The 14920-nt window shown below is 38.0% G+C and overlaps 1 protein-coding gene across 1 annotated transcript in view; it reads right to left on the reverse strand.

Annotated features, from left to right (window-relative positions):
* The window catches only part of GTF2B (general transcription factor IIB), a 33276-nt gene extending 18994 nt beyond the window's left edge, over nucleotides 1-14282 (reverse strand). The window contains exons 1-2 of the mRNA XM_044238640.1: nucleotides 14216-14282; nucleotides 9631-9737 (exon numbers count right to left, since the gene is read on the reverse strand). Of these exons, the coding sequence (XP_044094575.1) occupies nucleotides 9631-9737; nucleotides 14216-14232 (124 nt within the window). The 5' untranslated portion in view covers nucleotides 14233-14282. The remainder of the gene's footprint in view (nucleotides 1-9630; nucleotides 9738-14215) is intronic.
* Between the last annotated feature and the right edge of the window lie 638 nt (nucleotides 14283-14920).

Below are 14920 nucleotides of genomic sequence, written 5' to 3' on the forward strand. Positions count from 1 at the left end.
TTTGGTATTTAACCAGTGGTAGAATTCAGAAGTAGGAGTCTTAGAACAACATTCTCAAATTACTTGTTTTCAAAAGGTAGATTAATTAAAACCATTTAATTTGGTGCCTGGGTAGCTCAGTTGGTTAGGTGTCTGCCTTCAGCTCAGGTCAAGTCCTAGGATCAAGTCCCACATTGGGCTCTCCCCTCAGTGGAGAGTCTGCTTCTCCCTCTCCTTCTGCTGTTCCCCTTCTTGTGCTCTGTCAAATAAATAAATTTTAAAATCTTAAAAAATTTTTTAAAAAATATTTTATTTATTTGACAGACAGAGATCATAGATAGACAGAGAGACAGGCATAGAGAGAGGGGGGGGAAGCAGGCTCCCTGCTGAGCAGAGAGCCTGACGTGGGGCTTGATCCCAGGACCCTGAGATCATGACCTGAGTGAAGGTAGGCTTAACCCACTGAGCCACCCAGGGACCCCAAAATTTTTATAAACCACTTAATTTGAAACTACAAAACTTTCCAAAACATGCCAAGTATAAAAGTTCAATAAGCGCCTGGGTGGCTTAGTGGGTTATTAAAGCCTCTGCCTTCGGCTCAGGTCATGATCCCAGGGTCCTAGGACCGAGCCCCACATTAGGCTCTCTGCTCGGCGGGGAGCATGTTTCTTTCCCCTCCTCTCTCTGTCTGCCTCTCTGCCTACTAGTGATCTCTCTCCCTCTGTCAAATGAATAAATAAAATCCTTAAAAAAAAAAAAGTTCGATAATCAGAATGCATTACTCAAGGTAACCAAGCACTGAGTTTTTAATTAAAAAAAATTAAGATGCTTTGGAAAATTGTTTAGCTCAACACACTACATGTGTTACATCTAATGCTGAAAATGAAATGCATCACTAGCTTCCACATCTTCCTCAGTCATCTACCCCTTCCTACCATTCCTCCTTACACTATTTCAAAGAATCCTAATTTTTAGTTTAGGGTTACTGTACATTCTTAACAGAAAGCTTGCATTAAAGACAATTTTCCAGAGATATCTGGTCAACAGATACTTTAGAACAAAAAAGCTGTGCAAGTTGAGAGTATAATTACTTTTGGAAAGGAACATGCATTATAATTCCATCCCTTAGAATCCGAATACATCTCTTATTTCCTCAAATACAGGCAGGTTGGCAGCAGCAAGAGCAGCATCAAAGCTAAGGAACTGCAGGTCTGATGGAAGGTACATCCTTAATCATGATAATTTGAGTCATTCACATACTAACACTCTAAGGCTTCTATCCTATGGGCATGTTTTCTTTTCCCCTCCACTTGGAATGACCTTCTCTCTACAAACCCTTACCCACACTTAATGATGTTTCAGTGTAAATTCAACAGTAATTTCCCCAGGAAGTCACTGCTTCCTTCCTTTGTGTTCTCACCAAACTGGGAAGATCTGGAATCGAGCTTTCACCATGCTATGTTGTGCTAATGCACCTCCTCCTTCCACATACTAGCCAAAGAGTTGCTCCAGAGCTTGCTTAGAGCATTTGAGCTCTATCCCTCCCCTGACCAGCACAGTGCCTAAACAGAAACAGGCTTGTTAAGTCCTACAGATCTGGATTTGAGTGGCTCTATCACTTACCAGATGTGAAATCTTGAGCTAATTACCTAAGTACTCCAAGCCTCAGTTTCCCTTAGAGTGGTTGTGTTAATCCAGTAAGGTTAGTAATTCTCTGATGCTTAAGGTAAAGTAGCATCTAAATGGAAAATTCACAATTAGGTAAGAAGGCTGGCTCTGAGGGCTTACAAGAGGTACCAAAGCAAGAATCTGAAAGTGCGTATTCCTCGATTTTCTCCTTTAGGAAACACTGTAATGCAAATTTAAAGATGGTAATCTGGCAATCTTTAAAACGCTACAGTTAGAAAGCACTGCATATGGCAGACCCACTCAAATTTTGCAACTGACTTGCTATGATGAATGGCATCATAGAATAACCTGCTTTTTTCTGCAAGAAAAAAGGAATACTTGTAACCCCAAAATATGTATCACTGAAATTTCATACTATACATTTTATACATTATCTCCTTTAATTTTTAACAACTCCTAACAATTCTGAGTTGTATGGTACCTGCTCCCTATTCTGGACTTTGGGGTTGGAGGGGAGGTTGCGACTTATTTTACACATGAAGAAAGTTAAGCTTGGAAAAATTATGTTACTTGGTTATAGTTCCACAGCTCACGAAGGCCACTAGTTATACTAGGAGCTATGGACACACGAGATCTCTGCCCTACAGTAATTTGCAGTCTGGAGACATGGAAAATATGGAAACCAAGGTAAAAACTCCAAAAGTACAGAAGATCTCAAAAAATGTGGCAAACTGTAAAGTCAATAGTATAAATTTCTTAATGTTTCTTAATGTTACTGATGTATGACCTGAGAGAGAATTTCAAGAAATGGGGTCTGGAATCTTAAACAACTGATTCTTAATGCACATTATTGCTTCAGATGCACTGATATAAACAATATCCAGAAAGACTTTAGGAATGAGAGGTTAAATTGGGTCATTTTCCTCATTTAAATCTAACTTTACTATTTTCTGGTATTCTCCTTGTATTCCTCTAAAAAACAATGAAAGGCTTCAGTTTTAAATGGCACATAAGAAGTAGTTTTAAGTAGTAATGATACCATTAGATCTACCTTATTTGAAATCCTAATTTATAAAAGTCATAACCAATTTTGTGTTTTAACAAATATTACAGCAGCTTACTAACCTAATACTTTGCGGACTATAAACAACATACAAGGTCAAATTTATGAACAAATTGATAGTCTAAATATGATTATACTGCCACCTAGTGCTCAATTTTTACAGTGACAAAATCACACTTAGGTATGTGGGGAAAACCCCACAAAACAGTGCAGTAGAGCCAAGAGTTTCATTGTAGAAATGACAAAGATTTGCTTTAAAAACTAGCCTTATTTTGAGATCACTACCAATATCCTATGGATCACCTGTAAGATTAAATAGCCAGTGACAAATCATAGCACTTTCCATGTTTAAATAAAAATCATGTAATTCAAATAAAAAATAAAATTGACTTTTCCTAGTCAGTTAGACAGTTATTAGATGTTAAATAGTATTAAAAATAGTCACAAACGATTGGGAACATCCCAACTACAGATGAAACTAAATATCACACAATGACTTAAACATGAGGGAAAATATTAAAAGACACTGAATGCTTGACAAACTATTCTCCAAAGATAGCAGCAATAATCTCTCATCAACATGTTCTTCAGAAACATGACCTTATCTATCTCACACTGAGGCGGTACCTGTATCTCCACCCCTTCTAGTCTAGGTGGGCCCTATGACTGGTTCTGACTAGTGTGTTAGTATGTGAAGGACTCAAATTATCATGACCAAGGATGTACCTTCCATCCCAGGACCCTGGCTTGGCAAAGAGAGCTGGCTTCTCCCCCTCCCTGTGTCGCTCCCTGCTTGTGCTCTGTCAAATAAATAAATACAATCTTATTTAAAAAAAAAAAAAAAAGGCAAGAAAAAGAAAAAGAAAAAACCATCATGGGAGTGGATCCTCCAAGTCCAGCTAGTGCCATGTGGAAAGAAACAATGGCCCCGAGGAGTCCTTCCCAAATTACTGACCCGTAAAATCATAACCAACATAAAATGGTTTGTATAAGCCACTAAGTTCTCAGTAGCTTGTCATGTAATTGAAACAGAAACTGATTCCTCAAAGTTATAAGCTGCTTTAAGAAAAACCTAAAACACTGTGAGTACCAATTTTGAGACTGAGTGGTGGGCCTCAAGAAGCCTATGAATGAAGGCTTGAAGGACAGTGAGAAAAGTGTTGTTAGAGACTGGGGAGAAGGCAGTTTATCATCATAGGAGATAAGTATTTTTCTTCATATTATGAATTATTTCACAAAAAAATATGATGGCAATGGGCTCTGTTGAGAGGGGTAATATATGGCTCTGAAGAGGGCAGCTGAGCACTAGTAGCTAGTGTTGAGTTTGAAATTAAGAGGAGTTAGTGACAACAGACTGCCCCAAGTTTAAGCACAAATTAAATATTAAGTATAGACTTGTTCAAAAACAATTCTAAGAGTTCCCAGTTTCTAAGGTTGTCTGATTATTTAAATCAAAGGCTATTGAAAATGCTTATTCAATAGAATGATATAATCTGTAAAGTTTCACATAAGGTAAAATGTTATGGCAAACACATTCAAACCATGTAAACCAAGATTATTTATTAGGAAGCACATGACGAGACCTGGATTTAAATCTCTATTGAATATCAATATCTTAAATATGAAAAAGCCGCAAATTTTATGCCCTAGTGGACTGCAGAATATGTGCCCAGACTAATTTCTGCCCTGTCTCCATAGCATAAAGGCAGAACCAAGCTGGCAACAGAGAGCGTACGCCTTTAAACCAGCAAGTTAATGTAAAGCCAATTAAATACAGAACACAACCTCAATTTATGATGGCTCTAAGACAGCAATATATGCCTTTGTGTACATATGTATACACGTACACGTATTTTTGTAATTTAGACTCATGGACTGTCATGTTCATTTAAGTTCTTCTCAATATAATCTGGGGTTCTCTTCAACAAAACGGCACTTTCCTAGCAGACTCCTGCCTGGCCGCCCTCCCAGAATGGATCCTTCACTTGCAGCACCCACTGCAGGTTAAATTACACACTGAACCACAAATACATGAATGAGGCTACTGTGTATTTTAAAACAGGTGTTTGTTGTTGTATTTGATGTCAGAAAAACCAATTATCACAAAAAGATATTTCTTTATATAGAAAGGAAGTTTAATCAGATTATATTTTTTAATTTTCAGGCCTCACAATGAGGCCAGTTGCTTTAATTAGCATAAAATATAGTAGCTCCAATGCTGGTGTTCAAGACTGATAAGTAAATAAAAGCAAACTGAAAGATAATTAACTTCCTTTGGTTTGATAGAAGCAGAAAAATGCAAGTAAAAATTAGGGATTCCAAGCACAAAAAAGCATGTAAGCCTTGTGGACTAGAGATCTTCCTTCTCCAGTTGGTTCATCTTACACAACCATCTTGCTAGTCTGAAGTAGAAGTGAAGCTGACAGAAGGGCTGAAGCAAAATTTCTGCACCATTTTTTAAGTGACTACATTTAGGACAGCAGAAATTATGTTCAGTCCTCTGTCTCAGTCTCACTCTAACATACTATCAGTTTGATCTTAATACTGTGGGAATTAGAATGCTCTCATTCAACTTACAGGCTGGCAAACATTTTCCGTGAAGGGCCAAATAGCAAATATTTTAGATTTTGTGGGTCAAGAGGCTAAACAGAGGCACTTACATGAAGAGGAAAATTCCAGTAATTTTTTAATTGATGAAATTAAAAATATAATAATAGTTTGTTGTAATACGTATCTACTACTGAGAAAGAATAGAATTTTCTTTTGGGGTGAAAATACTTCACTTAATTGGAATTTGGTTAGCATTCTCTATCATCAAAATCAATTACAAACGTTCATCTGTCAATGCTGTGTTAACAGGAATTTATGTATTTCATTTTTTAAAAAGTCTTTTTCACACACAGATAAGTACTGCCAAATACTGATATTAATCTGCAAGTATATGATTTTAATTGAGCATATTCATTGCTTGAAAGGCATTTATAGAATTTTATTACATTCTTCTGATATTTTGCCTTTTAACATGTCATTACATTGTAGATTAATCACTCCCAATTGAAGGTTAGGTGGGAGCTCCTTAATTGCAGAGTTAAACGGATTCTGAAATATGAAAATTTTCCTTTGCATCCAGGTCTGAAAAACACTGATTAAAATGTAGTTTGAGTTTGGAAAATATACCTGCTTCAGATTGGTGTGGGAATGAAGATCCTAGCTCCTGTTTAAACTTCTGACAGCAATGAAAGTATATAAAATACATTAATTTGACATTATTTGTGATTTAAATGATGTTAGTTATTGTCAAATTGACTTTCCTACAGTGCAATTTTAACATATAGGTACAATTTTTCCTTACAATTCTAGGTTAAATTAATATTAGCAAGTCTAGAGCAAAAACTAATTTCTAAAGGCATTCAGTGTTCAGTAGCAGTGGTTGAAGGCCAGTACTGCATCTAGAAAAATTTCAACTTGGCCCTGAGCTCAAAAACAATTACAAAAAAGCTTTGCTGCTGCTAAACTATCCAATTACTATGTGGTAGGCAAGTCTATTTCTGACAATGATTCACAGAAGCAATGACAGTTAAGTCCCTGAGAGTGAATGAAGTTCACTACTGATACTGTTACTGATCAGCAACGTGATAGATTCAAACCTTCTCTACAATGTATCTGCTGATGAATACAGAACTACAGGCTTTAAAAATCTTACATTTTCATAATCTTTGAAATTTGTCCAAGTCTTCTTCCACATGCATTTTTACCACCATCATTTGTAACACATCTTAGCAGACTCCCCTTGGAGTTGTACTGAATTAGCATTTTTATAACTTCTTTAAAAACAGTTTCTCCTATGCAGATGATTCAAACTCTTAAAAACTGCACTGTCACCTTGAATAAACAACTCAGTAACATCTATCTAGTATCAAGAGTCCAGGGGAAATACTTGAAATTTGCCTGGACTTTTAATTGACTATTGATGTTGCTCCCAGAGTCCTCAACTCTTCAGGCAACTGTTTTTTTCACGGAGGCTAATCATCTTAAACAAGTTTATTTTTTCTGGACATGTTTCTTCAGCTATGACAATCAAACACAAAATTAGTTAACTCATCATTGGTAAATAGCTTTCCCTGCATGGGCTACGAATAAGCCACTCAGAAACTTACTTTAACTGCAGCCTTATTTTTACTCTGTGATTTTTGTGAAGAAATTCTGCTGTGATGAGATTTTCTAAATTTTCTGATCATTGTTTTTACTGAGTTGGTATGGTGAGTGCTTATCTGGTAATGTCAACTGTACTCTTTTAGCAGAGCTATGGTATCACTGCATAATAAATACAGCGCTTGCCATCTAATTCAGTAACAAAAAAAAACCCACACTCCACTGTACCTTAGAAGCATGACTTTCGAAGTTCACTTTTTTCCTTTTTGTTTGGACACAATGGGTATGCAATGGTAACAAAATAAAATGTTGCAGTATGGAGACAGGCTTTGTACTCAGATGCTGAGGAGTTTTAACTGCATTACTGGGATTTACAGTGCACTGGGCAGCAGTGTGATGTGATGAGCACGCCACATTTGTTTCTGTTGCAACTACTAAATCCTACTGTCATAATGTGAAAGCAGTCATGGACAACAGATACCAAGAAGTGTGGCTGGGTCCAATAAAACTTTATGTATGGGTAACAGATACTAAATTTCAATTTGGTATTATTATTATTTTTTTTGGTATTATTTTCATATGTCCCAAAACATTATTATCCTTTTGATTTTTTTCAACCTCTTTAAAATGTAAAAGCCATGCTTCGCAGGAAGGTCATATATAAAACAGGTGGTGGCTCAGAGGATGCCTTTCTCACCCTGAACTCATTTTACTAGGAAAGGCAATCTAGGATAGAAATTTGACTCTACGCAGACAGTGGAGCGTCACTGCCACACTCAACTTCAGTTTCTCATCTCCAAAATGAAGATAATATTAGTACTCTCCTCAAAGTCTTCTCTGAGGATAAACTGAGTGAATACGTAAATCATTTAAAACTGTGCCCAGCATGTATAAGCTGTTAGTATTGTTTACTGAGTAGAATTCAATTAATTGTAAGTGGATTTTAATTCCTATTAGCGACTCTGTATGATTTAAAACTCCCACTGGAGGTCTGAGGCAAGCTGCCTACCTGGATGAGTATTACAGATGTCTTCCAAATAAGACAATTCCACAATATATCGCCACCAATGTTTCTGTTGTATGTCCCATAGTCCTACTAGCAATTTCATTTCTGAGTATTTCAAATGGCTAAGTATCACTCCTTTTTTAAGGTGCTAGCTGCAATCCCACCATAAGAATAATTTTAGAACAGACCATCTCTATTCAAAATTCAGCTACATATCTGGATAAGTGAGCAAGCAAGAACAAAATGAAAATTTTAAGAAGCAGTATTTTTGACAACAGCAATTTTATATCAGAAGTTCATAAATAAATCATTCTACATAAGTGATTGGATTCATTAACTAAAAGGCTTTGAATGAGACTCAGTATAGATACACATTAATTACTCTAAAACAGATCCTATTTAAATATCTAAAAGTGGGGTGCCTGGGTGGCTCAGTGGGTTAAAGCCTCTGCCTTCAGCTCAGGTAATGAACCCAGGGTCCTGGGATTGAGCCCCGCATCAGGCTCTCTGCTTGGCAGGGAGCCTGCTTCCCCCACCCCCTCTCTGCCTGCCTCTCTGCCTACTTGTGATCTCTGTCAAATAAACAAATAAAATCTTTAAAAAAATAAAATAAGAATCCATGAAACAAGATGGGATAGGGAGGGAGACAAACCATTAAGTGACTCTTAATCTCACGAAACAAACTGTGGGTTGCTGGGGGGAGGGGGGTTGGGAGAAGGGGGGTAGGGTTAGGGACATTGGGGAGGGTATGTGCTTTTGGGTAAATTGGAAGGGGAGGTGTACCATGAGAGACTATGGACTCTGAAAAACAATCTGAGGGGTTTGAAGTGGTGGGGGGGTGGGAGGTTGGGGTACCAGGTGGTGGGTATTATAGAGGGCATGGCTTGCATGGAGCACTGGGTGTGGTGAAAAAATAATGAATACTGTTTTTCTGAAAATAAATTGGAAAGTATATATATATATATATTTTTTTTTTAAATTAAAAAATAAATAAATAAAAAATAAAATTAAAAAATATCTAAAAGCCACAAAAATCGATTAAATTTATTCACTTAAAAAAAAAAAAAAAGACTTATTTATTTTTACAGAGAGAGCGTGAGCGAGCAAGGGGAGGGGCAGAAGAAGAGGGACAGAGAGGGAAAATCTCCAGCACATTCCATGCTGAGCACACAGTCTGATGTGGGGCTGGATCCCACAACCTTGAGATCATGACCTGAGCCAAAACCAAGAGTCAGATGCTTAACTGACTGGCCCACCCAGGTGCACCTTTATTTCATAAACACAAGTGTGTCGCCACCTCCCCCCACCAGTTAAGCTTCTGCCTTTGGCTCAAGTCATGATCTCGGGGTCCTGAGATCATTGAACCCTGTCTCAGGCTCTTGGCTCACTCTTCAGGGAGTCTGCTTCTCTTTCTCTCTCTGTGCTAGGGCACAGGCGCATGAACTCTCTCTGTAAAGAAAATCTTTACTCTGTAAAGAAAATCTTAAAAACAGAACAAAACAAAAACCTAAGGACTCAGGAGACTGAAGACTGAGGGCCTTTTCTTTTGGATTGGCTGTCTCGATTTTATATATTCCTTAATATCCCACATTATGAAGGATATACATCTGTATACACAATAAAATATGGTATCTCTGATTTTACTCTTGTTTTTTCCCTAATTCTTTTTGTTTGTTAGTTGTATAATGAATTGCCTGTAGGGGAAAAAAATCAAAATGTATTCATTAAAAGAAACTGGGAAATATACAAAAGCCAACTACCCAAAATAGTGATTTCAATTAAAACCATAATAACTACTCACCTACAACGAGGCCACATTCTGGACAGATCATATCACCAGCTCTGTAATCCTCCACTAAAATCGCATCTGGATGGTTTGGACACGTGACTCTTGGAAGAGCATCCAAGCTAAATGGAAAAAAAAATTTTATTTTCCCAACCAACATGTAACAAAGTAGTTTTTTGTGGGCAGGGGAAGGAGGGATAAAGGAAAATTTTGAACACTTTCTCAATACTATACAGGTATAATACACAAGCTAAATCTTCAAAGTAAACATCCCAGTTAGGTAACTTTTAATTCCAGCTAGTAATTAACACAGATAGATTCCATTAGAATTCTTTTTTCTAAGAACAGTTAATGGTTGGCAGACATGGAAGGCTTTCAAAACCTAAATGGAAAGTAAGTATTTTTTCTCTTAACAGGCAGGCTACTAGGATCTTTAAAAATCTTAAGTAGCAGAGAAATGACTGGCTACCATAACTTGTGACATTTACATATAATCATCTGGTTTGTGTGACTTATCACTTATTTCCCCTGTGAGAGAATGAATTTCAAGTCTGTTTTGTTTTTGTTTTTTTTTTTCCTACTTGCTGGATATTTTAGTAATAGATTTAGAAGAGTGCACTGAACCTAACAAGTGGGAGGGTGACAGATGTGCCTCTGCTGAACTTAAGACCTGAAGATTTCATTTAGTCCAAAAAATGAGTTTGCTACCATTCAAGAAATGGTTTCAAAAGCTACTTTTTAATCTATTTGTGATAGTACTTATGTGTTCAATTATTCTATTTTGAAAATGAAGCAGTTTGGGGCGACACATCAATCTTAAATGACATAAAAGAATCAGTTTTAACAAGCAAGAAGAGGGGTGCCTGGCTGGCTCAGTGAGGAGAGCATCTGACTCTTGATCTCAGGGTTGTGAGTTCAAGCCCCACACTAGGCATAGAGCTTATTTTAAAAAATAATAAATTAAAAATAAAATAAAAAGCAAAAAAGATATTTTATATAGATTTAGTAGTTATTTCTCTCACAATCACAAGTGTTTGATATCACGGAAAATAAGTCCTCTTTAAAAGTTCAGTTAAAATACTACAACACAGGTTATGTTATGGTCATCACGAATATACACCTAGGGGGGCCTGTGTGGCTCATTCGGTTAAGCTTCCGCCTTTGACTCAGGTCATAAACTCAGGGTCTTGGGATCCTCTCCCTCTCCTCCTGCCCCTAGGGGCTCCTGCTCTCATTCTCTCTCTCTCTCCTGCATCTGTGCTAACAAATAAATAAAATTTTTGAAAAAACAAAAACAAAACACCCTACAAATATACATTTAAAAGACATCATTAACCATTCTTACAGTAAGTAAGCAGGTATTTGTGGTTTTTGGATAAAATTTCAAATGTCAGCATATATAATTCAGTGTTAATTCTCAACATAGCTGATTCCCACTGAACACTAATATTCCACATCCCCAAAATGTATATATTCAAGTTAACCAAAACATGTCTTGGATCTTTTCATTAGGAAAATGGGGGATAGAGGTTTGTTTTATAGACACACTTATTCCATAAATTCCTATTACTGAAATATTTTAATAAAGTATGATAAATTAAGTCAGTATAAATTATGAAAAACTGTTGAAATAAAGAAAAATCTTTGCAGAATAATAGTAATTACAAATAGGCAGCCATATGGCACACAGCATACAAGGATACGGACTAATTTATTTTGCATTATTAAAAAAGTAGAACATCTTGTGTATGTACATAAATGATATGTAAACATCTCAATACTCTAAGTAAAAAGAGTAAGTTAGGGAATTTTTTAAAAGATTTTATTTATTTATTTGAGAGATAGAGAGAAAGTGCGAGGGAGAGGGAGTGAGAATCTGAAGCAGACTCCACACAGAGTACAGAGCCCTGGCGCAGGGCTTGATCCCACAAGGAAGGTCATGATCTGAGCCAAAACCAAGAGTCAGATGCTTAACCAACTGAACAATCCAGGCGCCCTTAGGGATTTTATACAAAATTGGGAAAAAAATGAATTACACTTACACGCAGTAACAAAGATGACTCTCAAAATGCTGATCAAAAGAAACTAGACACAGAAGAAAAACACAGGCCATCTATAGAAACTGTAAAGTGGGCAAAACGAACCTATGGTGTTAGAAGTTGGGAGGCGGTTATCTTTGGAAAAGGGGTAATGGCTGAGGTCACGCGGAGGCTTCCAGGATGCTAGTGGTATTTAATTTCTTGACCTGGGTGGTAGCTATGTTTATGTGCTCATTTTGTAACTGAAGTGTGCACTTAAAAGGTATGTGAAAACTTCACGAAAAAGATAAAAAGCAAGGCAGCAAACTGTTTACAACAGACTCTGGGGGAAGAAGATAGGTTAAACATGCCTGCTAAATCATAGAATCATTAGGAAAACACAAAAAAACTGGTTATAATGGCTGCTTCGGGGGAGAATTAGATGGCTGAGAGCTAGAGAAGAAAAGAAACTGCTTTTCACTTTTCTTCTTTTTGCAATATTTGTATGTTACCTATCCAAAATAAAATGAATCACAATAGTCAACTTTAATCAGAAAACCCACAAGAAGAATACAAAAGAGGAACCACAAAATAGGGTTCCACAAAGTGGGGGAGGGAAGTAAGGGAGAGAAATGAAAGGGAAAGAAGAAACAACGACCAATGACATTAAAACAATTTAGAGTCCCCAAGGAGCCAGACAGACCCAAATCTCACTTTATAGCTATTATTGATTGGGTGCCTACTGTGTATCCAGTGCTACATATACATTAATCTTCAAAGCAACCTTACAAAATAAGGGTTATTTCCCTACTAAACATTAAACTCAGAATAATGAACCTGAAATCACAGAATAGTGGTAGAGTTTAGCTTTGAACTCACAACATTTGGCTTTCCTTTGTGAAAACACAGGCAGTTTCATAACCTAATAACTACATCTTACTCAGGGGGAAAAAAGCTAAAGTCAGAAAAACTAAAATTTACCTTTGTTCTCACTGGCAGAAAAACTCTAAATAGACAACTGCAATGACACATCTATTTAAGACCTGGATGTATCCGGAAAAAATTTATTTCCAAGATTATTTTTTAACAAACAAAATAAAGGCACACAAAGGAAAGTGTATTCTCTTGGTAAGGAATCTATTACATGAACTTACTATATTTAACTGCTGCAAATTTTTCTAACAAACACAATTTCCTGTCCTATTATGTGGAAAAGCTGTGCCCAAATAAGACCACATTTACCTTTCAGATCTACTGCCATGAGAGAATGTAAAGTCGTATATAGGTATCTTTGGGAAGCTGAAGTTTTCCACTTACCTACAAGGTAGCCTTTCCCAATGGAGCCACACCCAGACAGAATGATTTGAGCATTCAATCATAGAATTACAATCAGTAAACAAGAGTGTCATTGGCTTTGAGAGTTGTTTCCTTAAACAATTTGTTTTAGCTAACACTGCCTCCCCGACACCCTTTTTTTTTTTTTTTTTTTTTTTTTTAAATAAAGAACAGTAACATAAAGCAGTAAGTCTTAGGAGTTACCACAAAAGAGCCTGGACTTCTCCAGTTTGCTATTTTGTGATAAAACAGCTTTCATTGAGAACTCAATTCCACAGATGATAATAAATTCAGAAAAATTATGTCAAAGGTACCTCTCTGAAGCTATAGAACTAAGTTGATACTTTTAATACATTCTGAGTTAACTAGAAGCCAACTGTGTAAGAAGAGGAAATAGATAAGAGATTCTACACTTAGTTCTAACACTAACCTTGGAGAAGTCAACACTGCCATGACTCAGTTTACACTGATGCAAAAATACTAATATCTACCTCATAGTAGTAATGAGAGATATAATTAGGGTCTACAAGCATTTTTCAGATCACAGGATTAAAGGCTGCCTCTAAGGGCCCTGCATGCATTTCCTGTAGATAGGAGTACTTCACATGTTTAAAATATTTTAGAGGGTGACTTCCCAGCATATGTAAGTAATTTTCTGCAGGCAAAATTTTCTTCAGGAATATGCAGAAGACGTTTGTTAAATAAATAAATAAACCTCTTAGAAGGGAACTTATCAACTCTTCGGAAATGCCCTAGCTTCCATTTCAGAAGGCCTCCGGGATGGTAATCAGTTTCCATCAGGCTGACGTCCCTAACTTTCTAGCTGTCAGATCGATAAGGGCCTGGAACTAACCCTTTCCCGCTCTTTGGAAAAGATCGTGGGCCGGTTGAGCCACAGCTGGAAAAACAAGCGTAGAAAAAATTAACAAGAAAAAAACACGGTTTAAATATCCCCAAAAGACGCGAAACCAGGGGCTGGGGACACAGGGGCCCCCGCAGGGTGATGCCTGGGCGAGAAAACAAGCCAGGACATTGGAATGGTAACGCCGACGGCTCGGTACCCCCTGCGACACCCCTGACAGCCCTGCCGTCTGGAAGTGCCTTTGTCCGGGTCGGCCAGCCAGTCAGCCGCCTCTCCCCGCACCTCCGGAGCGCTTTGCCCAACGCGGCAGCCCCGGTGGCCGCCTAACAACTCTGCCACTCTCCGCCCGCCCCTTGGCTAGCCCGACTCGGCCAGACGTACTAACCGGCTGGTAGACGCCATCTTCACGGCCACTGCGGTCCCAGCTAGAAGCCACAACAGACGCACCGAGAACAGGAAGAGATTGTGGCGACGAGACGCTCCAAGACGGGTATTTATATGCGAGCCCCCCCCTCCACGCAGTCGTAATAGGGCGCGGCTACGGGTCGGGAGAAAGGCCAAGAAAGGAAGATTCTGTACGCCACGTGCTTTGCGTTTTCTTATTTTCCTATTCCGTCTCTGTGATTTGTTGTGTTGCTGAGCGAATCAACAAAACTACTTAGGAGAATTCTCAAGGTAACTCTAAAAATAGGCTACGCCAGAGATACCCTCAACTAGACTGAGCCAAAATACAAAGACAACCCGGCCTTCGTAGGAGGGGGCAAAGCCCGCATTCCCGAGAGTTTACTACCCTCCCACCCCCCCAGCCTGGAGTCAGTTAACGCCAGTTTGAGCGCAGTCCTTACTTGCCCAGAGGGGTGATTCCGCTTAAGGAATTTGGAATAAAGAGAGAAATTCACTTAGGTCAGCCAGAACAGGTGTCGATGCTGACTCTGTCAACAGCTCGCAAGCTGTTTCTTCTTAGGCACGTTCCTTCTCCTTTCGGGGCAAGGGGTAATAGTATCCGCTTTGCATACACTTTTAGAATTGGCAGGAGATGAAACAAAACCTTGGGAGAGCACTCTGCACCCCTGAGGCAGGGAGATGTGGG

This window comes from Neovison vison, chromosome 2 (genome assembly GCF_020171115.1).
Source record: "Neovison vison isolate M4711 chromosome 2, ASM_NN_V1, whole genome shotgun sequence".
NCBI classification, from domain to species: domain Eukaryota; kingdom Metazoa; phylum Chordata; class Mammalia; order Carnivora; family Mustelidae; genus Neogale; species Neogale vison.